The sequence below is a fragment of the Streptopelia decaocto genome (genome assembly GCF_964273445.1).
Source record: "Streptopelia decaocto genome assembly, chromosome: 18".
Lineage (NCBI taxonomy): Eukaryota > Metazoa > Chordata > Aves > Columbiformes > Columbidae > Streptopelia > Streptopelia decaocto.
The window spans coordinates 2,080,459-2,103,705 of NC_138673.1; the positions used below are offsets into that span (position 1 = coordinate 2,080,459).

The 23,247-nt window shown below is 45.1% G+C and overlaps 1 protein-coding gene across 3 annotated transcripts in view; it reads left to right on the top strand.

The window, feature by feature from the left end:
• Positions 1 to 1,277: 1,277 nt before the first annotated feature.
• GTF2I (general transcription factor IIi) overlaps positions 1,278 to 23,247 on the top strand; it is a 60,712-nt gene continuing 38,742 nt past the window's right edge. For 2 of the 3 annotated variants that reach the window (XM_082068340.1, XM_082068339.1), the window contains exons 1-8: positions 1,280 to 1,534; positions 7,748 to 7,853; positions 9,120 to 9,258; positions 18,233 to 18,367; positions 18,783 to 18,966; positions 19,132 to 19,160; positions 20,321 to 20,369; positions 22,155 to 22,195. In XM_082068340.1, the coding sequence (XP_081924466.1) occupies positions 7,755 to 7,853; positions 9,120 to 9,258; positions 18,233 to 18,367; positions 18,783 to 18,966; positions 19,132 to 19,160; positions 20,321 to 20,369; positions 22,155 to 22,195 (676 nt within the window). In that variant the 5' untranslated portion in view covers positions 1,280 to 1,534; positions 7,748 to 7,754. Of the gene's footprint in view, positions 1,535 to 7,747; positions 7,854 to 9,119; positions 9,259 to 18,232; positions 18,368 to 18,782; positions 18,967 to 19,131; positions 19,161 to 20,320; positions 20,370 to 22,154; positions 22,196 to 23,247 lie in introns of all 3 variants that reach the window. The other variant, XM_082068341.1, reaches the window with a different exon arrangement.

Genomic DNA, 23,247 nt, shown 5'->3' on the forward strand with positions numbered 1-23,247 from the left:
CTTTGTTTTACACTAAGGATTCATAGTCTGATGTCCCTCATTCCTCCTTCAATGCCTCCTTCCAGTCATACCCAGGAAAATCGATCCCTTTTATGGGGAGCACCTTTGTTAAAAGGGTAGGAAACAATTATTTTGCAAACATAATAGGCTCAGGCAGGATCTCTCAGCAAAGCAGTTTTTTTTAGTGATGATATTGCAACACCAGGTGTTCTCCCTAAAGGCAGGCACACATAATAGGGCAAAAAGCCCCTGCTTATATTCCCCCAAAATCCTGGCCACAATTTCCCGCCCCTGTTCTCCATTGGTTGGTACTGCAGGGTTTACAGACCACCCAATCCTGCCTCAGTTTACATACAATACCCTTCCCCTTATCAATCTATTTAAGATATGGTACTTTGGCTACCCTTCCCCCTAAATTAGCTTGTAAATACAGGTATCAGTATGCATACAGGTGTCAGTATATATTCTGGGAAGAGACTGTGTTTTACATTAGGGATTCATAGTCTGATGTCTCTTGGTCCTTCCCCCCTGCTGGGGTCAGGCGCCAGGTCCTCAGTGATGTAAAAACAACAGTTCTTCCTTAAATGTTCCTTACAAAAGTAACAACTTGCAGAAACATGGACGTTATTTTGCTATAAAGCCCTTTATTGAAGATTACTCAAATGCAGTGGTTCTGATGAAGGGAGTGGAGCATCTCCCGTGTGAGGAAAGGCTGAGGGAGCTGGGGCTCTGGAGCTGGACAAGAGGAGACTGAGGGGGGACTCATTCATGGGGATCAATATGGAAAGGGGGAGTGTCAGGAGGATGGAGCCAGGCTCTTCTCGGTGACAACCAGAGACAGGACAAGGGGCAATGGGTGCAAATTGGAACACAGGAGGTTCCACTGAAAGATGAGCAGAAACTTGTTCGGGGTGAGGGTGGCAGAGCCTGGCCCAGGCTGCCCAGGGAGGTTGTGGAGTCTCCTTCTGTGCAGACATTCCAACCCGCCTGGACACCTTCCTGTGTAACCTCATCTGGGTGTTCCTGCTCCATGGGGGGATTGCACTGGATGAGCTTTCCAGGTCCCTCCAACCCCTGACATTCTGGGATTGCGGGAGGGTTCTGGGAGCAGCTCTGGGTGATAAACCCGGACGGGTTTCGGGGGAAGGGCCCGGGCGGGCGGGCCGGCACCAGCCCGGGGCCGCTGGGGGAGCCCGGTCTCCCCGCCCCGGTCCGGCCGCGGGGCAGGGCGGGAGCCGCAGTCCTGCCCGCCCCTGGGCCCGGCCCGCCCGCCACGGCCGGACTGCGGCTCCCGGCGGCCCCCGCGAGGGACGCGCCTGCGCGGCCGCGGCTCCTGGAACAAAAAACCTGCCCCCTCCCCCGGAGCGGCGCTGGGATCAGCCCGAGACCGCGAGGGGAGAAGCGGGGCCGGGCTGAGGCCGCGGGGAAAGCGGCTCTCGCCGGGGGGCTCCGCCGCGCCCGGCCTTCCCCCGCAGGCCGGCGGCGCCTCCTCGTCTCCAGCCGGCAGGAGCGGTCTGTGCGCGCCCGGAGGCGGGTGAGTGGGAGGGCGGATCGGGCCTCGCCGGTACGGTGGACGGGACCTTTACGCCGCGGGTTCCTGAGGGGAAACCCCCTCGGCCCGGAGGGGCTTTGGAGCCGGGGTGGGGGGCGCATCCCGCCCGCTCCCCGGGGGTTTGTGCCGCCGCTCGGCGGTTGGCGGTCCGAGCGCTCCCGGCGCGGCCATGCGGGCGAGGGGGCGCCACGCCCTGCGCCGCCCCGGGCCCCCGCCGCCGGGAGCAGGGGGCGCTGCCACGGCGCCGTCCTTTCCCATTGGCTGTTGGGGCGGCGCGCACGTGCCGGAGCGTTGTGCGCGGCGGCGGCGATTGGGCGCGGGCGGGAAGGGGCGAGGCGGGTATGCAAATGAGCCGCTGTGGAGGCGCCCCCGGGGGGCGCTGGTGCGGCCCGTGCCGGGCCCTGGCCGGGGATGCGGGTCCGTGTCCTTCCCAGCGCCGGGAACCCCCCGGGCCCTGGGGGAGGGTGAGCGATTGGGGTTGTGGGCACGGGCTGAGGCCTGAGCCCCTCCCCTGGGACCTGGGTAGGCCCTCGTGCCCAGGCAGCGGGGAGGAAGCAGAGGGGGCTGGGGTGAGGAGTGCCAGTGGTGACACAGAGTAAGCAGAATTATTTTTCTTTAATTTTTTTTTCTTATAATCTAGAGGCATTCGTATTTTGTTTTTTTTTTTTTTCCTTCTAAGGCAACTGAACTCTGAATTCAGTTTAGCACTGAAATTTCACCCTGCAGGTGACAAATCTGCGCTCAAGTCATAGAACAGTTTGGGGTGAAGGGCCCTTCCCAGCTCCCCAGTGCCCCCCCTGCCATGACAGGGACATCTTCACCAGATCAGGTTGCTCAGAGCCCCGTCCAGCCTGGCCTGGGATGTCTCCAGGGATGGTTCAGCCACCACCTCTCTGGCCAACCTGGGCCAGGCTCTCACCACCCTCAGGGCCAACAATTCCTTCCTCATGTCCAGCCTGAATCTCCCTCCTTTAGTTTAAAACCGTCACCCCTTGTCCTGTTGTAACAGGCCCTGCTGAAAAGTCTGTCCCCATCTTTCTTATTGGCCCCTTTTGGGTCCAGAAATGCTACAATAAGGTCTCCCCGGAGCTTCTCTTCTCCGGCTGAACACCCCAGCTCTCTCAGCCTGTCCTCCCAGCAGAGCTGATCCAGCCTTGGATCGTTTCTGTGGCTCCTCTGGCCCCTCTCCAGCAGCTCCATGTGTGTCCTGTGCTGTCCCCAGAGCTGGACCAGCACTGCAGGGCGTCTCACCAGAGGGGCAGAATCCCCTCCCCGACCTGCTGGTCACACTTCTTTTGATGCAGCCCAGGATATGATTGACCTTCAGTTAGCGGCCAAGGGGAGCAGATCACCTGGGGAAGGGCATCAGGGCAGAGACCCCAGACTGCGCTTCTGCAGAGGGGTTGCTTGAGGCAGGAACTCAGCAAAGGTGGGTTTATGTGCAGAAATGCAGACAGCAGCAAAGAACTAACCTATTTATCAGCAAAGAATTGTTACACAAGTTCATCAACCTGATGCTCAAGGGAGGTCGACCTAAAATCCTACACCTGTCTGGATGCATAACATCACCTGCCTCGCTTGGATTTGTGACAATGTTTTTAGTCATCACAATACTTTGGTAATTAGCTGTTGTGTTTCCAGTTCTTTTATTTGCAGGATTCTCTTGGCAAAGGTTTGGCATGTAAGTTGCTTGAGAGAAATATCCAGGTGATGAGTGTGTAGTGAGTGCAGCCATCCCCCTGTAAGCTGGTCGTGTAGCTGAGTTGTTGTCAATGTGTACAAATCTTTGGGTTACTATCTCACTACAAGGAGCAACTTCTATACTACGTTTTTAAACATAGCTGGTATTTGTTTCTGTGTCTAACTGTAACTCTACACTGAAAATATCAAAACCCTATATAACATTAAAAAGCAAACAAACAATCAGGCTTGTGAACCCATTAGGTAAATTAGACAGTGTAAAAGCTTGTTCCCTATAAGTGGCTGCTGGCAGCTCTTTGTCTTCTCCATCAAGACATGAAAATCTTTTCATAGAAGTTTGGTTGAAACTTGTGTTCCTCTGGAAAGACTGTGAATTTGTAATTTTCTGACAAAAAGTTACTGACCCATTCCCAAACTCTTGCTTATGGAATTGACTTATGTTTCTGGTCTCAGATCCTGGGTGGAAAGAAACTTGTAATAGGATTGACACAAATGCTTTGGTTCAAGGAAGGTCACATGTAATTGGTTTCATGGAAATGGGTGTTCTGGTTTATTTGGTTAAATACAATAAAGGGAAGAAGGGAGAGAGATGCAGAGGGAATTGAGTGACTAAACAGAGAGTGGTGATTACTCTGAGCTGCGGACACCGGGCACTTCAGGTACTGGCGGTATACTGATTTGATGATGTTTTATCAAGGTGTTAGAACACAGATGGGTGTTTAGCATTGGTTTAGCTCTTTGGGGGAACCCTGGAGGAATTAGAGGGGTTCTGTTTGCCCTTAAATTGGTTTGAGCCTTTTGTTTGCTGTGACCATTGCAGTATGACATAGAAATCCAAAGGATGAGCTCGCGCTAGTGAGAACAACCATTTCTCACTCTAGAAGGACTGCCAGCACCAGTTTTGTTATAATTAAATAAATACCAATAGAGTTGAGACTACTTCACTTCTTAAATGTTACGTGTAAGTGTTGACGGACGCACAGAACTAAAGTAGTTGTTACTTAACATGATAGTCATGTTGACTAAGTAAATATAATTACACTGGTAAAGACAGAAATTATCAGATGGTCAGGACTGCTGGGATTAATATTTCATTGTGTTTATGTGGATTCACTGCAATTCACGAGTGCCTGGGTGCTGCAGTAGGACACTCTGTGCTTAAAAACTAAGTGAATTGTTCCCCGAGTCTGTCTGACTTTCATACAGAAATGGATTGTTACACTAATGGTTTCTTAACTACTTCAAACCAGGTAATATATTCATTTTTACGTAACTGCCTATGCGGTATGTTAGATACTGCATTTTAATTTTATCTGAAATTTGACAATATGTTGGTCTATATTGGAATCTTTAGGAATAGTGAAGATCAAATTTAAAGATCTCTTTGCAAACATGAACTTTGACATGAATAAGAGGAATCAGAGGTGCTTTTCAAATAAAAGTTTGTGGAATTGTGTTTTACATTTTTAATGATTCGTAAGAGCAGTGGAGGTCGGTGCCATCTGGACTGGCTAAAAAGTCACCACAAGGTGCTGAGTGTCATGAAAGTACCTTAAAAAAGTGAATTAACTCTTACTGGTTTTTAGAAAGGTATTGTGGTTTAACCCCAACTGGCAACTCCTCCCTGGTGGGATGGGACAGAGAGAAAACTTGTGGGTTGAGATAAAGGCAGTTTAATAAGTAAAGCAAAAGCCATGTGCACAAGGAGAGCAAAACGAGGGATTCATTCAGCGCTTCCCATGGGCAGGCGGGTGTTCAGCTGTCCCCGGGACAGCCGGGCTCCGTCATGTGTAACAGTGACTTGGGAAGGCAAACAGAATCACTCCAAACATCCCCTCTTCCTTCTTTTTCCCCCAAAATATGTATTGAATATGATGTTGTATGGTATGGAATATTTGCCCAGTCTGGTTCAGCTATCCTGGCTGTGCCCCCTCCAGCGTCTTGTGGAAAGTCATTGACTCTGTATAAACGCTGCTTGGCAACAACCAACACAGCAGCGTGTTATCAGCATTCTTCTCATTCTAAACCCAAACCCCAGTGCTATAGCAGCTACTAGGAGGAAAATTAACTCGATCCCAGCCGAAACCAGGACGGGGGGCTTGCAGCTGTGTAATGAACCTGCATCCCTGCCCCAGCAAAGGGCTGCGGGGTCCCTGGAACAGGTGTTTCCCCTCGGAGCTCTGCTTGTTTGGGGCCCTCATTCTCCTTCCCGACCTTCTGCTCGGCTGCCCTTGGAGAAAATAAACCCTGCAAACAATGAGCACTGCAGTAGGGATTTGGGGCAGCGTGTTGGTTCACGGCGAGATCGCATTTCTGAGCGGTGTGATTCTGCGAATCGTTTCGTTAATTAGAGCAGGACGTGGTGCCCCGGGTAGTGCTGCCGGTGTGTTTTGTTGGGCTGCACCCTTGTGTAAAGCAGTCCGTGCTGTGTTTGGTGGGTTCTGCTGCTGCGAGTTAAATCCCAGCGGTGGGAGCTGGATGGAAATGGCGACGGTGATCGTGTTGGGGTCACCGCGGCTGCGCCGGTGTCGGTGTGAATGGAACCCACCAGAGCCACGGCTGCAGCCCTACTGCCTTGGACTGGGGAGATGTTAATATATAGTTTAAGGTTAGGGAGATAAACACGCTTAATTTTTAGCGAGCAAAGGAGTGAGAAGGTTGAGTTGAATTGCGATGTGCGCTTTTCCTGAGTCAGCCACTCTGCTGCTTCAGATAAGAGGCTGGAAAAACAGGCAGTGGAGCTATTTCAGGGAGTATCTGTGGAGCGTAGGGGGCAGAGTCTTCCTGGGACATTAAGGCTTCTTTGGGGCTACTCTGCTGTCTTTGAGAGTTACCTTTATTCATTTTTAGGAGGGGTTAATAGCCTGGGTTCAGTCTTAGCTAAGAGCTGTATGTACATGATGCTGCTTTCTAGCCGATTAGTCTGGGTTTGTACCTCCAGTTTCTGTCGGTGTCCTGGTTTTGGCTGGGATCAAGTTCATTTTCCTCCTAGTAGCCGCTATAGTTTTGGGTTTAGCATGAGAAGGATGCTGATAACACGCTGCTCTGGTGGTTGTTGCCAAGCAGTGTTTATACCAAGTCAAGGACTTTTCAGCCGGGAGGCTGGAGTTGCACCAGGAACTGGGGGCAGGTGACCCGGACCGACCGTAGGGATATTCTATGATATTCCATACCATACATCATCATTCTCAGTATATAAACCTGTGGAGTTGGCCGGGGGGATGGCGATCGCTGGGATGGTCTGGGCATCAGTCAGCGGGTGGTGAGTAGCTGCTTTGCGCATCGCTTGTTTTGTGTATTAATTTATTATTATTATTATTATTATTATTATTATTATTATTATTATTATTCTCTCCTCCTTTGCTATCCTATTAAACAGTCTTACCCTTGAGTTTTTTTGGGCTCACGGTGTGGGTGGGTGAGCGATTGGCTGTGTAGTGTTCGGTTAAACCACAGTGACAGGGTCCGTGTTGTCACCTTTGCAAACCGGAGCCGCGCTGTGTGTCCGGGTTCCGCAGGAGCCCCGAGCTGTCCCATCGAGCTGCTGTGAAATGGTTCATTTGGCTGAGTTATCTTGACTTTCGAGGTGATTTTTCTTGGGATTTGCACATGGAGTTGTAACAGCTGAATCTCCACCAGTTCTCTCCTCCTCCAGGCATGTCGGGTTTTTGCATTAGATATGTGTAAACATAATAAGTTGCAACACTCCAATATAAAAATGTGCTCTCGGCAACTGCTGAAACTTCACTCTCAATGTATTCATTCTTATATAGATGATTCTGCCAGCAGAAGCAAAACCAACTCTGATCATTACTTATGTACTAAATGAATTGAAAGTCTCCTGAATGGCATACAGAAAATAGGTTTAAATCTCTTTTTTGTGTCACTGCTTAAATTCAGTTTTTAATTTTAGTACCTTAATTGGGGCTACTTCGCTTTGGAGTTAATCCTACAACTGAAAAACTTGTGAATGACAATGGCACATCCTGGTTACTGATAATATAGTCTCCGAGGCCATGATTTCGGGGCAGGGTGGTAGTGGTTTTTTGGACCAGATCATGATAATTACAGGAGAGACTGTTGTAATATTTGTATCTTAACTATGATTTACCATTGCTGTACATTAATGCCAGTCTGGTTTGCCAGTCTGGTGTTTATGTAGACTGCTGAAGTTCCAAACAGGCTTAGAAAGAAAACTTGTTAATTGGGCAAATCAATTAATATGCATCTTTCTAGGCACAAAGGGCTTCTTGTCTAGACATGGCGGAAGTTTTTAACGGAACGTTTAATTCTAGCTTTGGATGAAACACCAGGAAGCATGAAAGAATAGAAAAGCGAGCACTTCCCCCTGTTCATTTACCTATTTGCTTGTGTTTGTGGTGGAGTGTGTTGTGGGTTTTTGAATACTATTTTTTGTTTCTTTGCTTGCCTAAGAGAGGTTTTAGGTTTTTTGCACTGTTGTGCGTATCTGAACAGGTTTATTTCATTTTATAGGAGGAAAATGGCCCAAGCTACCGAGCCAGCAGCATCCATCCACGACGAGGACTCCTCTGAAAGCAAAATGGTGGTTACGTTCCTCATGTCAGCGCTGGAGTCCATGGTGAGTACAGGGGTTGGTCACAGCTCTGATGACACCAATATCTTCCACTGGGGAGCAGGAGAGGGGTGATGTTCTATCTGTACCTTATTGCACGCTGTCTCTTTGCTTGTGGAAAACCAAGCGAACGCTCTTCTTAACAGTCGTTTCTTGTTGTGATGTGGTTGTTTTAAAACTCATTTGGTCAAATAAATAAATGGGAAGTATTTCTTGATTGCTCAGGTAGAGCATGGGTGAAAGGTGAGAGTGTGTTCTGGTCTTTGTCACCTGTAATACAGAGAGAATTAATGGTCTTGAGGCTTGTGCCTTGTCCTCAGCTACTGCACCGATTCAACAACACTTGTTCAGGAAATACTTTTTTAAGTTGGCACATCACCTGTTTGACTCTGTGGTGGGGTTTTAGGTTGATAAGTGGACACGCCTATCCTGTTTTCTTAAACCTGAGGCACTGTCAAAGATTTGCTTCTTTAATATTGATTTCTTAAATGATCAACAAGAACAAAAATTTTATTTTTAGCAATGAAAGTTGGGATGGTTATAAGAGAATTGATTGCAAGCCTTTTTTTCCCAATGGGTATAGTTGGTTCCTGAAGGCTTTGTGTTGCTTTTTCCTCTCACGCTGCAGTTGTTGCTGTCTATAGGTTGCAGCAAAGTCTGATTGTCCGAGTTCCTGGGAGAAACCGACGTTTTGTGAGCACTCACTGATTTTCTGAGGATCTTTGCTCACTCCTTGCACTGCAGGCTCTCTGCTTCACTTCTTTGGCAGGAGTTTCCCCCAGCAGAACCCACGCAGGCAGGTGCAATCCTTCTGCTCGGGAGGAATTCACAGCCGACCGCAGCGACCTGCTGGCAACCACCCCTTTCCGACCAGAACACACGTGTGACAAGTGTGCTGAGAACCAGCAAAGCTCCCGCACATTCCACTGAGTGCCTTACTCCAACTTTCAGTATGATTATCTAGCAGGGAAGCGATAATTTCATGTGGATTGAAGTAATAAATCGGTTTAATTAAAACCAGTGCGATCTCTGAGTCTAGACAAGGCCTTAATTTCTCTAATGCATCTACAAATGCTTTTCAGATTCCTGATGAAAAGCGCGCCAAATGTATAAAGTACCCTTTGCCAATGGCTGATGTTATATTGCTTGCAGTACATTCTGAAGGGTGAATGCTGGCAGCTGAAGTAATAACTGTTTTACATCATACCACGTAAGTTTCTATTAACTGTACTCTTTGCTGCGGTAATAAACGCTTTGTTTTGCTTTTTATAGTGTAAAGAACTTGCCAAGTCCAAGGCAGAAGTCGCCTGTATTGCTGTATATGAAACAGATGTGCTTGTAGTTGGAACCGAGAGAGGAAGAGCCTTTGTCAATTCTCGGAAAGATTTTCAGAAGGATTTTGTCAAATTCTGTGAGTTTCAATGTTGTATTTTTGTTTCTCAAGCTGCTTAAAGTGTATTACCTAATGCTAATAACTTTGGGGAGCAAAGTTAATAATATCATGGCTATATGTTATCGTTACACTGCCTGTGGCAAACCAGCTGTTTAAGAACACAAAAATGGTAGGTAACAGCAGACTTGTTTCGAGTGTTATCTCAGCTGTGTCTGGAAAGGTTCATTTTTTCTTAGATAATGTGACTTATAAGTACAATGAGAAGTATTATACTGTCCACACTCACAACACATCCTGCATTTCCTGGTGCTCGTTCATTTTTCTTCCTCTTTTTTTCCCCTCGTGAAGACACAGAATGGGTCGTGCTGCTCCTGTCAGCTCAGGCGGTCCCGGTTCTTCAGATCACTTCAGGCCTTATGAAAGCAGATACATATTCTTTACAATATATTTTTTTGTCTAGCTTTCTTATATTGCTGTTGTGTAGCAGACAGAAATATGCATCTATGCCATAATGCCTTGAAATTATATCTGCGTTACTTTTGTACTCCACATCTAGTGCCTTGTCGAGGGTTTAGATTGCGGGGTGACAATAAAACCGTGGCAGATGTATTGTTAACCTCCTCTCCTGCCCCCCCTCCCCCTTTTGCCGCTCCCTCTCCCCCCTTCCCACTCAGCACAGGCGATCGGGAGGGAAAGAAGGACAGAGAGAAGAGAGTTGGAAACATTAAAGATGTTTTACTAATGCTACTGATAAGAATAGAGAAAATAATACAAAATATACAAAACCAATCTTGAAAGTCTCAGCAACTGCAGAGCTGGCACCTGAAGTCCTGGACTGGACTCTGCAGCCAACCGGAGCTGGATTCAGTCTGTCACTGGCCTCAGTTTGCAGGGACAACTAGCAAGGTCCTCTCCTAATGTCGGCCATAAGGAAAAGGGAAAAAAGAAGGAAAAGGGACGAGATCCTCGTGATCTCCCACTTTTATATGAAGTATTCACATGAATGGAATGTTATACACAGTTGGTCACCTGTTCCTCATCGCCCCTCTCACCAGATGTCCATCCATGCTTATCAATAACTTCGCATTCCATTGCTATGTTTACCAAAACATGTATCTGGTTCTCCAGGAAAATGCAGCTCATATGAAGCTTTAGCTGACAGGGAAGTTCACTAAAAGAGAAACTTGGTTTTTAACAAAACCAAGATAGGCGTGTTTTTTGTTTAATTTCATGCTCATAGTAAAACAGTGGAACGTCTGTGTTTGCAAAACATGATCCACTGAGTACAGGACAGTATTTTTAGGAGTCATGTTTCAAAGATTCAGTGACTCTTTGGGGGAAGTGTTGATGTGCTCAGTTAGGAAAGTGACCTTGATGGACACTGCTTAACAAACCGTTCCTTTACCTACCTAGGGAAAGGGAGAAAATGCAGGTCAAGAGCAGGGTGTGAGAGAAGAATCAGTCTGGGGGGAGTTTAAAAGCAATAGCTGTAAAATGATCTGTCTTCACTAAGTTTGTTTGCCTGTCATCATCTGTCTTATGCTGTTACTTATTGACAAGAGATACACGCACTCCGAATTGCCTTATAATATGTTTTTCAAACTAGAAGTATTTTGCGATTGAGGTTTAAAAGGTGTTAATATTCTCCATAGCCTCACCACAGGTGCAATTGGTTCTAATATTGGCAATAATAAAAGCAATGCTAGCCACAAGGCCAGATCTGCAAAGCAACTTACGTGCCTAAAAATCTAGAGCAAAGCTGCTGAAAGTCTCCATGACGTCTACCTGTAGGTATCTAAATAGCTCTTAACTAAATTTGTCTTGCGCTGTGTTATCTTTGCAGGTGATGATATCCAAAAAGCGTGGTGTAGAAATACATGACTTCAGTATTTGTTTTTAACCGAAGCTCAGTGAAGTGTACATCATATTGGTATAAATATAAATTTTAATGTGCTGAAACTCTGTGATTGGCATGTCTTGCTGCTTTCTTTTGTTTTTCAAGTGGATGAAGCTATTTACATGTTTGATCCCATCTGTGTGTCATCTGTGCTTTCACTATAAGCAACGCTGAACAGTGTGATACTGCAGGCCTGAGAGCATCATGCACAGCCCTGGTGTTCAGGAGATGATAGGTGGGGGTCAAGCTACAGTAGTGTGAATATTTTTATTAACTCTGGGTTAGTTTTAGGCTTGTGCTTAAAAATGTCTTTGATTAAGCCCCTGGCACTGTGCTAGTGCGTGTCCTGTGCCCCTGGTCTGGACGCAGTCCTTGCGTGGTACTTGGATGCTCCAGTAATTATGTAAATAAAGCATTAATACAGTTGATTTGAACCTTACTGTTGTGATTACCTCTGATTATTTTCTGTATATCTTTCTTATCATGCCGGTAGTAATTCTGGAGCAGTATCTAAATGGGGTGTTTAGCTTTTTAGCTCTCAAGTGGAGTGTCTCAGATTTGGAATTGAGTACAGGCTGAATCCCCTGACCTGGACAGAAGCAGCCTAACACCTCTTCTGGATTAGTCTAATAACAGAGCTTATTAGTGGGTTTAACTGCCACTGATTGTGTGTGTTTGTCTTTGTTATAGTATCTAAAGGGCAATCTTCATCATCATCTTCGTCTCTGATCATGTGCTGTGGTATTATAGTGAAAACACCATTCTCTAACTAGCTAGCATCTTTTTATGTTGCTCACAGGCTAATCCCTTGGCACCAATGCAGCTGGTTTAAAAATACCAGTTCTTTTTGATGGTGATGTGCCAGTGTGGAAACTGGTTTCCCACAGTCATTTTCTTTGGCCCTAAACTCTTCTGTGGGCAGCTCAGACTTCTGTGGCTTTTGCTGCTCCTGAAGCCACAGAATATTTTGGAAGAGAAAGGAGTCATTAAATTGTAGACATAAATAGTAAATGAAAGAAAAACAATAGGAGCCAGGTGGAGGATTAATCCTGCCAAAACACTTATGGTGGTGCATGTGTGCCATCACTAATCTGTTACCTATTTTGAATGCAAATGGAGGGCCAGATCTCTGATTGTTGTTTTAGCTTTGGTTTTCCAGTGCACTTCAAAACGGGCAAACTTTACAGAATGTGTAACCTGAAAAAAGGGTGTTGGAGTAGTTGCTTATGAAAGCAGTGGCTGTCAGGATGCTTTCCTGTTGCCAAGCCAGAGCTGGTTTACACCTCTGTAACTCTCGGCCTCTTTTTTCATGCCAGATTTCCTTCCAGCTATTTGGGAACGGCCTCTGTAAAACAACCTCTGCTCATGCTTGTTCTGTTGGAGCATGTGCTGGAACAGGCTCTTCCCAGTTTCTTCTGTTGGGAACTTACAACTGAGAGCCACAGCTGAGTGTTTCTGAGTTTTCACCTCCGTTTTTGCAGCAGATGACTTGGAATAACTTGTACTTCTCCAAACTGCAAGACCAGGAGAGCTGGGTGGCTGCTTCTGGCCACGCTGACTGTAACCCGTCACCATTCCCCAGCCTAATTGTGCTGGCAAACATGATATATTTACTCATGCTGTGTCTGTCACTTGGGAGTTAAGACTCTGCATCTCTGCTAGGGAAGGGGTCCTGTGAGTGTTCACTTGTCCGTTTTACGTTACGTGAGCCAGGTTGCATCATGCCTGTTCAGTGATGTGCTAATGCTAACCCAGCCGGCTCTGCCCGGGCTTAATTAGGGAACAGTTTAATAATCCTTTTTGCTTGGGAGGGTTGTGAGCATGGTAACCACTGGCTTCCTCTTGTGTATCTCCTTTCCAGGTCCACAGCTCTCTGTGCAAGATGTGTTTCTGCATTTGTACCCAGGCCTCTGTACGACTGCTCAGCCTCAGCACTGTTATTTCTGGGTTCCCCATCTCCCTGGGATGCTACGGAGGTGTCTGGAGTGCCCTGGCTGCTAAAGCTTATGAGATGTCTTTGTTTATTTAATAAAAAGCTTCATATGTTCCTTGTGGAAAGCCAGGCACTGTGCTACATCCACTGACTGCCTGCAGCACTCTGCCTTCCCAGGCTCTTCAAGTATTAACTCTGTTTATTTTGCATCTGTTTCTGCCCCACCCCTAATTTTTTGGGGAGTTTTTCTGTTGTGGTTGTAACTGCTTGATAAATTAACTGAACTGTGTTCATTCTTGGAATCTCTAAGAGCTTTTTTAAGATCTAAGATTCCATCACTTTCTATTTTGTATCTGCAGAATGTAGCTGTGAGTTACAGCATCTACCCTTAAAGATTTGATCAGTTTATTCAGAATACGTCACGTGCTTAGAAGTTAGTTTAAAGATAACATTCCTAGCACTCACCAAACAGTTGCAGTTACAAGTAGTAAAGATCAAATCCAAAGCAATCATCTCCATCTTTCTTACTGTAAGAGCTGCTTTTTTTTTCCATTGCTGTCTGCACTTGTGCTCGCTTAGATGGCTCAGCTCACAGTCCCCTTCTGCCTGACCTTTTCTAATGCAAATAATGTCATTTTTGAGCTGTCCCATGCTGCATATTTCTCACATATTAATATGTGTTCATTAGCTGAGTTCTCCATTAATAGCCTAGATCTTTGTGAAAGTCAGGGACATAATTCTGCTGTCTTTTCGGGCTGTGATGGCCAGCCCTGGCTAGCTGTGCACTTTTGTTGGTCCCCTTTGTGAGCTCTTTCTCATGGTATTAGGGGTGAATTAATCTGTTTTTCTCAAATTTTATGTTACTGGCAGTTCTCCTTGTTTCTGCAAGTCAGCTTACCCCTTTTTTCCAGGTTCTCAAAATGAAAAGACAAATGCATTTTCAAAATTTGTTTGCATAGTTAGACACAAGTTATTTTTAAGGAGTTTTATAGGGTCACTTTCTTGCTTCCTTTGCTTCCATCCCTGCCTGGCTGGCTCCACAGATGTGCCAGGAACAGAGACTCTTGCAGGTCGTGTGCCTGTCCAGGTGCCTTTTTCCAGCCCCTTTAGCTTTAGCCGGGCCGAGCTCAGAGCTCCGTGCTATTTTTCTGGCTTTATTTCAGATTTCATTAACTGGCCTCTTTTACAACCTAATTGGAGCTATGGCGCTTGGCTTGATTGTCAGAAGCCTTTCAGGTTCTGTCTCTGCCCAGCAGTTTCAGGGTATGAGCTAAAAGCTACTTTAAAAAACTCGCTAAGAAAGTTCAGTCCCGTTTCAGTGGAGAACACCCACCTCGTTCCCTCAGAGTCGCAAACCAACAGAAAATTACCGTAGGTGGCTGATCTGTTTGAAATTTGCTGGCTCCTAAATTCTCCCCTGGGTGATTTGCTTTTCTTGTGGTTTAAGCGGTCCTTTGATAATCGTAAAGTGATTTTTCTTTAATTTGAGGTTATTGTCTAATTTCCTGAACTGTAACACTGGATGGCCTTAAAAAGCTCACAGGTGAACTGGGTGGATGTGTTATAAAACAAAGCAAAATGCTTTTGGTCACACGCAGTTACCTTCCCTCTTTCATTGCTCCTGGTTATTTTCAGAGGGCAATTTTCCTTAAGCACAAATGATAAAATATGTGTTGTCGCAAAGTAATTGTTGCCCTTAAGTTGCCCCTTGGAGTGTCTGCGCAGGGGTGACGTTCGTACTCTTATAATCACTATTTGGCTTTCTCTACCTGGGGGGATTAAAACCCACCTGATTAAAACCGTTCTGGTGTTGTGAGATGCCTTAAGTGCAATGGGACTGGTAGCTCTTTTGCTAGAGGAGCGCTGAGCTCCATCAGCTCCAGATACTCAACCTGCTGCCTTTTCTCTTGTTGTTTGCGTGGCACCTCACCTTCAGGTCACATTTTTGAGGAAATTTCAGTTAAGTGGATTGTTTCCCTGCTTGTCAAGGGTTGTGATTGCGGGGTGACAATAAAACCCTGGCAGTTGTATTGTTAACCTCCTCTCAACCCCCTTCAGCCCCCCACTCTCCCCCCTTCCCACTCAGCACAGATGATCGGGAGGGAAAGAAGGACAGAGAGAAGAGAGTTGGAAACATTAAAAATGTTTTACTAATGCTACTGATAAGAATAGAGAAAATAATACAAAATATACAAAACCAATCTTGAAAGTCCCAGCAACTGCAGAGCCGGCACCCGAAGTCCTGGACTGGACTCTGCAGCCAACCGGAGCTGGATTCAGTCTGTCACTGGCCTCAGTTTGCAGGGACGACTAGCAAGGTCCTCTCCTAATGTCAGCCATAAGCAAAAGGGAAAAAAGGGACGAGATCCTCGTGATCTCCCACTTTTATATGAAGTATTCACATGAATGGAATGTTATACACAGTTGGTCAGTTTCTTGGTCATCTGTTTCTCGTTGCCCCTCTCGCGAGATGTCCATCCATCCTTATCAATAACTTCGCATTCCATTGTTATGTTTACCAAAACATGTATCTGGTTCTCCAGGAAAATGCAGCTAATATGAAGCTTTAGCTGACAGGCAAATTCACTAAAAGAGAAGCTTGTTTTTTAACAAAACCAGGACACTGCTAAAGCTTGATTTTTGTTGTTTATTATTCTGTGGTGAGATGCAGACAGGGCTGGTTTTGTCTCTCGTCTGCAGCGGATGAGCTCAGCTCCGCAAAGATGCAGCTCTCCCCTTGCCTCCCCGTCAGGTGCTCTGAAGACAGACCTATTTCATGACCTATTTTAGTCTGCTGTGTTCAGACCTCGCTGTAGGAGGCTTTCAGAGTGGGTGTTGTGTAACACCGCTGAGCATGAACTCCCTTCATCAATTTATGCGCATAACAGCACGTATTTAAGGCAGGTGGCTGTCCCGTCTGCCCGGACAGAGGTCAGTGCGTAGCCATCTCATTGCTGCCGTGCAACGAGAAAAAATGGCCAAATTTACATTTGATCCTTTCAAGTATTCTATTTTTTTTTTTTTTTTTGTTCCATCATAAAAAATTTTGTAAGAGTTGTTTTTTTTTTCTTTTAACTTTAAAACAGCCTATTCCTTTTGTAGTATATCCGTTTTATAAGGATGGTGACAACTGAGAGATTCCTTTTCCGGCCAAGGCTGGACTGTCAAACCCAGTGTGACCAGAAGTTGGATCCTTGTGGGTCCCTTCCAATCAGGACATTCTGTGATTCTGTGAATAACCAAAACACCTGGATATACAGAAGAGACGAGACACTCAGCCATCTATGGACTCTCAGTAGAAAATGAGGATTTGATTGAGTTGGGTCACTGTAATCCTGCTGAATCCAGAAGAGCTTTTGCAAAGTACCTGGACTAATCCAGCGGGTCCCTTCCAATCCCTAACATTCTGTGATACTCCCAGCTGTGTAGAATGCAATTCTTTTACCATATTCTTCGCCCTTCCTGAGCCATTTTCCCTGTAAATTCAGCCCCCCGATCCCTCTTGCCCACCTTGTTGCACATCCCCTCCCAGACGGAGCCCCAATCCTGCCGGGTGCTCAGGTAATTGTGGCGAGGGCTTCGGCAGAGCCTGTTTGTTGTGGAGATGTGTCCATCCAGATAAAAATAATGTCATAAAAAACACTAAGTGTTTTACTTAAGAAGGAACATTTTTTTGGTCTTTTTGCCTACTTTTCATTTGAATGGGAAGCGAGCGGTGTCGTCATCTTGTTTTTGCTTTGCTCGTTATTTTTAGGAAGTGTGGGTACATTTTTGAGAAGCCACTGGCAATAAAGGCGTTTTCAGTGAATCAGTCTCTTGTGTGGGAAAAAAACCCACCCAAAAAGCGACATTGCGTGTAGCTGTAAATGGAACCTGATGTCTCTTACCCCTGAGTCTGCAGTCACACCCCATCAGCTGTCATTATATACAGGGGCTTAGTTAGAATAATATTCTACTTTAGCGGTTTTTTTGTATTATGATTGCAGAGGAAGCAAAAGTTGGAGGCCTGGAGAGCTGAATGTCACGTGGATGTGGGTTTCCAGGGCACAAAGCAGGCATGGGATCTGTAAAGGAAGGAAAAGATTCTCTTTTCAATGAAGATACAAGTTTAAGATGATAAACGTGTTTTGACTAAAAGCGTTGCTGCTTCAGCTCATTTCGCAACCCATTTGTAATCAGTTGTTCGAATTGCTGTTTGTTTTCTTGCGTTAATGTAGATTACGATCCCAGCAGCACCGGTAATGCAAATCGCAATGTTTCAGACCGCGTTTGCTCACGGGCAAGTCGTGACACAACCAGCGCTCTGATCCTTCCCGTGCACACAGAACACACGGCTCCCTTCTTCTTTCAAATGCAGAATATCTTTCTTGTGTTCCTCTATTCTTGCTGGTGATTCTCAGTAAACCTTCGCAAGAACTGAGCCATAAGAAAGGCAGGCTGCCACCTGAAACAATCCCTTCTGTTTGCTTTTTAATATTGGAAGCGTTGTTATCTCCTGACTCCTTTTGCAATGAATTTTGCTCAGAGGCTGGAACAAAAGCATAGGGCTTTATTCTTCTAGAATTGTGTGTGGTGATGGTTTGTTTGCAGCTCCTCCTATTTGGCGATAAGAGATGTGTACTTAAAATGTCTTTTGAAAGATAAAGGAGCTGTTGTGGCAAAAATCAGATCCCTTCTCTAAAAAGTTCAGCTTAGCACATACAGCACGAACAAAGCCGGATATAACAGAACTGCTGCGTAAGACATCACATATAGCAGCTGCGGGACCCTCCACACAGGCATTTGATTTTTTCCCTGGTGACTGTCTTGGTCCTTTTCATGGCGGTTTTGCATTTTATTTCTATTGTATTATCCCATCCTGAGATTAATAGTGTTTTCTACCTCTTTATGCAGAAGAAAACCTGCTTGGGTGTGTGTCTCAATCCATCGCACTTATACCTCAGATGGTGATATTCACAAAGGTTGTAAGGAGGGTATAATAATCTTGGTATAAATTTAAATTGACTCATTGCTTATGTGTGTAGATAAGTGCATTTGCTTCTAAGGCAAATCAGTTCTTACAATTTTCTGTCAGGAATCTCCCTGAGTGTCTATAATCTAAACTGGAGGGAATAGGTACTGGGAGTTTTAATAACCTATTATTTTCTTTTTGTCTTTGCCAGGTGTTACAGAAGAGGAGAGGGCTGCAGAACAGCAGAAAACAAAGACTGGACCACCCGTGAACAGACTGACAGTGGATATTGTGGAACTGGAAGCTCTCAGAAAGTCCGTGGAGGACTTTTTCTGCTTTTGCTATGGTTGGTGCTTGAGAGTTTTCTAAATAGCTGTGCTGGTTTCCTAAGCTTTTATTCCACTTGGGAGTAAAGTACTGCATGAGCTTAGCCTTCCAACTATACTGCTGTTAAGGTGATAAGTTTAATTTTAGTAAGTGATTCTGTAACATACACATATATTGGATAGTTTTCTTCTTGATGTGTTTTGTGGGATGTGATTTGAGATTATTGCAGAGCACAGCTCATTTCTAGTTTACTTTCAGGAAAGCCTCTCTATCTTGGTGGGTTCCAGCGCACGTTAACGTGACCAGTCTTTGGTTTCCTGGTGGGATTTGCACTTTGCTTTCACTCCCAGCCTCTCCAAAATAAAACATTATATGAGGGACTCATCCTTTTGCTAACTTTGCCTTAAAGCAATATCCTTTTATTTTTTTAATAGGTAAAGCTTTAGGGAAGTCAACAGTGGTACCTGTGCCATATGAGAAGATCCAGAGGGACCAGAGCGCGGTGGTGGTGCAGGGTCTGCCCGAAGGACTTGCCTTCAAACATCCAGCAAACTATGATGTGTCAACTCTGAAATGGATTTTGGAAAACAAGTCTGGGATCTCATTTATCATCAAAAGGTTATTTTTTTCCCTCTTGTGCTGGTCTGTCCAATTAATTTTAATTAAATACATTGCAGCCTGTTGCTGTTAAACAGGAGAGCTCTCTCTTTAATGTTAAACTCCCAAGTAAATAATGATGTCTTTGCTAAAGCTGTGGGTTTTTCTTCCCCTCTTTCCACACAGGCCTTTCCTAGAGTCGAAGAAACACCTCGGTAAGTTCCTACTTACTCAGACTAAGCAGAAACAGATCAGAATTTTAGTTTAGATAGCACTACAGGTACAAGATTTATTCAAGTGCATAAAGTGGCAAACGGTGCATAAATTCCTAGACTGTGAGTTGTCTTACTTATGAAACTATAACCTTTTCCTTTATGCGTTTTGCCAGGAGCTACTAATTAGAGATAAAATTTGTTCTGTTGCATTCTTCAGCCTTTTACTGAATTTAAATTTAATGTGAATTGGATAGTATCCTAGGGAAAGGAGAAGTGAACTGCATTGCATTTTTAAAAGATGCCAAGACTTTACAATGCTCTGCGTTCCAACACATGGCTGATTTGGGCATTTATAGTTCATTTTAAAAATTAATTTAATCTTCTGAAGTGGTTAGGTGTTGTAGTTCCTATGAAAGCCTCTATAAATTAAAAAATCTAAGCTAGAGTGAGTGTTTTAAAACTCCATAAAGATTCACTTCTGGCTCAGTAGAAAATCCCTTCTCCTGTTCCTTTCACGGGGTCATGTTGCTTTACTTGCAAAATTCGCACACGCGAGGGTTTGTTTTATGAAGAGGATGGGGCAATCTCTATAGGAATGAAGTCAGAAAAGTTCCACTTTCTCAGGTGAACCAGCAACAGGTTGATGCTGGGTTAGTAAAATCAGCAACGTGTTGCCTGTGCCCAGTGAGAAGAGCAGAGTGAGGGAAATTACAGAGATTCTGGTAATAATATATTTCTATTGAAAATGCAAGGCAGGTTTTCAGTGTGGTAAACGACACTCTAAAAAAATAAGCTATTTGTGTCTAGCTGTGATTTAGGACTAAGCCAAATCTCTATAAAACTCTCCCATTTTCTTTTAGCAAAGTTTAAGTGCAAGGTTTTTGCTTTGCTTCCCAAGATTTTCACTTGGCATCATGAAAGAGAGCAGTGAAAGGCATGGTGTGATGCACATTTCAAGTAATTTTATATGGGTGTTGCTTTAGAGATTAATAAAGCAGCTTAACAACATCTTTCCCTCAGATCTGTGAATACAGAAAATATGCACATACGCTTGTAAAACGTGAACAGGGTTTCACCTCATTAAATCAATGTTACCTTTTCAATTTGTATTTAAGGTAAAAGGCATACAGGAAATTCAAAGTTTGTCTTTTAACTTTCAGGAGCTCATATGACAGATCCTTCACATTCAATTATACCTCCAGGTGGAAGGTGAATCTGAAATAATGTCTTTTTTGTTGTTGTTATTGTCTATGTATTTTCATATACTTAATCCTTCCCTAATGTCCAGCTGACCTTTGGATAACTTTTGCTTGCCTGGGATTACAAAAAGCATAAAGCTAAAGTTTCCCTTTCAACCATTATTTATGGGGAAGCTGTTACAAATTAAACTTGGGGTTGAAGCGGTAAAGGTCGAGGGCTGCCTTGGTTGCGGTGACCATGAGATGGTGGAGTTCAGGATCTCATGTGGCAGGAGCAGGATAATAAGCAGAATTGCAACCCTGGACTTCAGCAAGGCAAACTTTGGCCTTTTCAGGCAATTGCTGGGAGAAATCCCATGGGCAGGGCTGCTTGAAGGTAAAGGGGCCCAAGATAGTTGGTTAGTGTTCAGGGACTGTTTCTACCGGGCACAAGATCAGAGCATCCCGACACGTAGGAAGTCAAGGAAGGGAGCCAGGAGACCTGCGTGGTTAAGCAGGGAACTGCTGGGTATGCTCAAGTGGAAGAGGAGAGTGTATAGATCATGGAAGGAGGGGCTGGCCACTTGGGGAGAATATAAGGCAGTTGTCAGAGGGTGTAGGGAGGCAACTAGCAGCATAGGGGAAAGGGACCTGGGGGTCCTGGTGGACGGCAGGGTGACCATGAGCCAGCACTGGGCCCTTGTGGCCAGGAAGCCAATGGTACCTGGGGTGGGTTAGAAGGGGGTGGTCAGTAGGTCAGAGAGGTTCTCCTGCCCCTCTGCTCTGCCCTGGGGAGACCACATCTGGAATATTGTGTCCAGTTGTGGCCCCTCAGTTCCAGCAGGACAGGGAACTGCTGGAGAGAGTCCAGCGCAGCCACCAAGATGCTGAAGGGAGTGGAGCATCTCCCGTGTGAGGAAAGGCTGAGGGAGCTGGGGCTCTGGAGCTGGACAAGAGGAGACTGAGGGGGGACTCATTCATGGGGATCAATATGGAAAGGGGGAGTGTCAGGAGGACGGAGCCAGGCTCTTCTGGGTGGCAACCAGTGACAGGACAAGGGGCAATGGGTGCAAATTGGAACACAGGAGGTTCCACTTAAAGATGAGAAGAAACTTGTTCCTGGTGAGGGTGCCAGAGCCTGGCCCAGGCTGCCCAGGGGGGTTGTGGAGTCTCCTTCTGTGCAGACATTCCAACCCGCCTGGACACCTTCCTGTGTAACCTCATCCGGGTGTTCCTGCTCCATGGGGGGATTGCACTGGATGAGCTTTCCAGGGCCCTTCCAACCCCTGACATTCTGGGATTCTGTGAGATGGCAAAGTTTCCCCTCAGTTTAATGAGCCTAACGAGTGTTCTTAATTCACAGTCAGGGATAAATTCGTCACGTTTTATGATACAGCAGCGATGGGGAACAGATATGATGTTGCTTCCTTCCCCCTCCTCCATTAAAAAAAACAACTTGTTTGTTTCTTAGTAAATGAAGTGGCTATATCTGGAATAAATCATGTGAAAACAATGTGAAAACAAGGGATCAGTTTTTCCTGCTCCTGAGTTTGCTTCTTATTAAAGGGTAAACACGCTTTGAATATTGTGCATGTCCCAAAAATACAGTGATAGGAGATTCCTGGCAATTCCCTTGAGATAAATCAGATGAACCAATATGCAGGGTTTCACTTTTGTGTTCCTACTTGGAAAAAAAATACTGGGAGATTGATTTTATTTGACAACCTGTAAAGCTCGAGGAACTGTGCAGAAATGTGATATTTGGGTTTGCCAATGTGTTCTTTTGTCAATGTGCTCGCTTTGTTTATTTTTGTAGTTGTCCTATTAAAGTGAAAACGGAACCCAAAGAGGATTCTGGTAGGTTCCAATTTTTGCTCTTACTTGCAAAGCAATGGCCAATTTCTGTTGAGAAGGCTGAATTTAAGCAAAGATAGGAAAAAACACATGCTTTGTGAGAAGGAAAAGCTGCTTTCCTCAAAATTGTCTGTTTTCAGTTGGAGTTTTTATCAAGTACTGAACCTTAGCTGTATGTTTCCATTTCTAGGAGGAGGAGATTTGTAAAATGTTGTAGACTAAAATGATTTATCTTTGTAAACAGTTTTAAGTGGAGAAGAAGAAAACCCTCAGGTTTTTATTTTGTTCTAGTTCGAGATCACTCGGTGTATTTCTTAACGTTACTAAAATATTGAAAATGTCGGGATGTCCATTTTCCAGCTAAAATGGAAATAAATAATAAACAGCAAAATGTGTTATTTCTGGTTAAAGCAGTGCCCGAGCATGGTGAAGTTCCCCAGCAGGTAGGACACCATTTGGGATTGCAGCAGCGTGTGCTTTGAGGTAAAGATGTGAATAATCCCATTAAAGCCAGCAAGGGAGCGGGTGTGCTTAGAGATAACCCGGTGACTTTCCCTTTTCTTGGGATGTGCTACATTGCTCAGCATTCTGTGTAGGAATTCAGGTTTTGTATTTAGTCCCGTTTTGTTCTTTCCTTTGGTTCTTCGTGCTTCACGACTCTAAACCTGCGGTTTGAGAGCCCTTTGTGGTTCATGCTTGACTCGACGTACATGAAGAGTTAACTCGAGCGTTTTGTCCAGTCAGTCCCAGGCTCTTTGCAGCACTGCTCTCTAGGCATTTTAAGTCATTCTCCTTTTGTTTTGAAAACATTTTAGGGAATGCCGTGAAGGCTTATGCAGACTGTATCTGAACTTGGCTGTACAGATGAGCGAGCAGGAATAGGTCTGCAAGTACTTTCAGCACAAGTAGTAATAAAACATTTGGGTTTTTGCCTCTTGTAGTGGGCAATAAGGAAGATTTATTTACTTACTTGTTTTCATTCTTCAGATCCGAGGTAGCATTTGCAAGGGCGTCTAATTTGTAGAGAAGCATTTTAATCCTGAATCCCTTCTGAG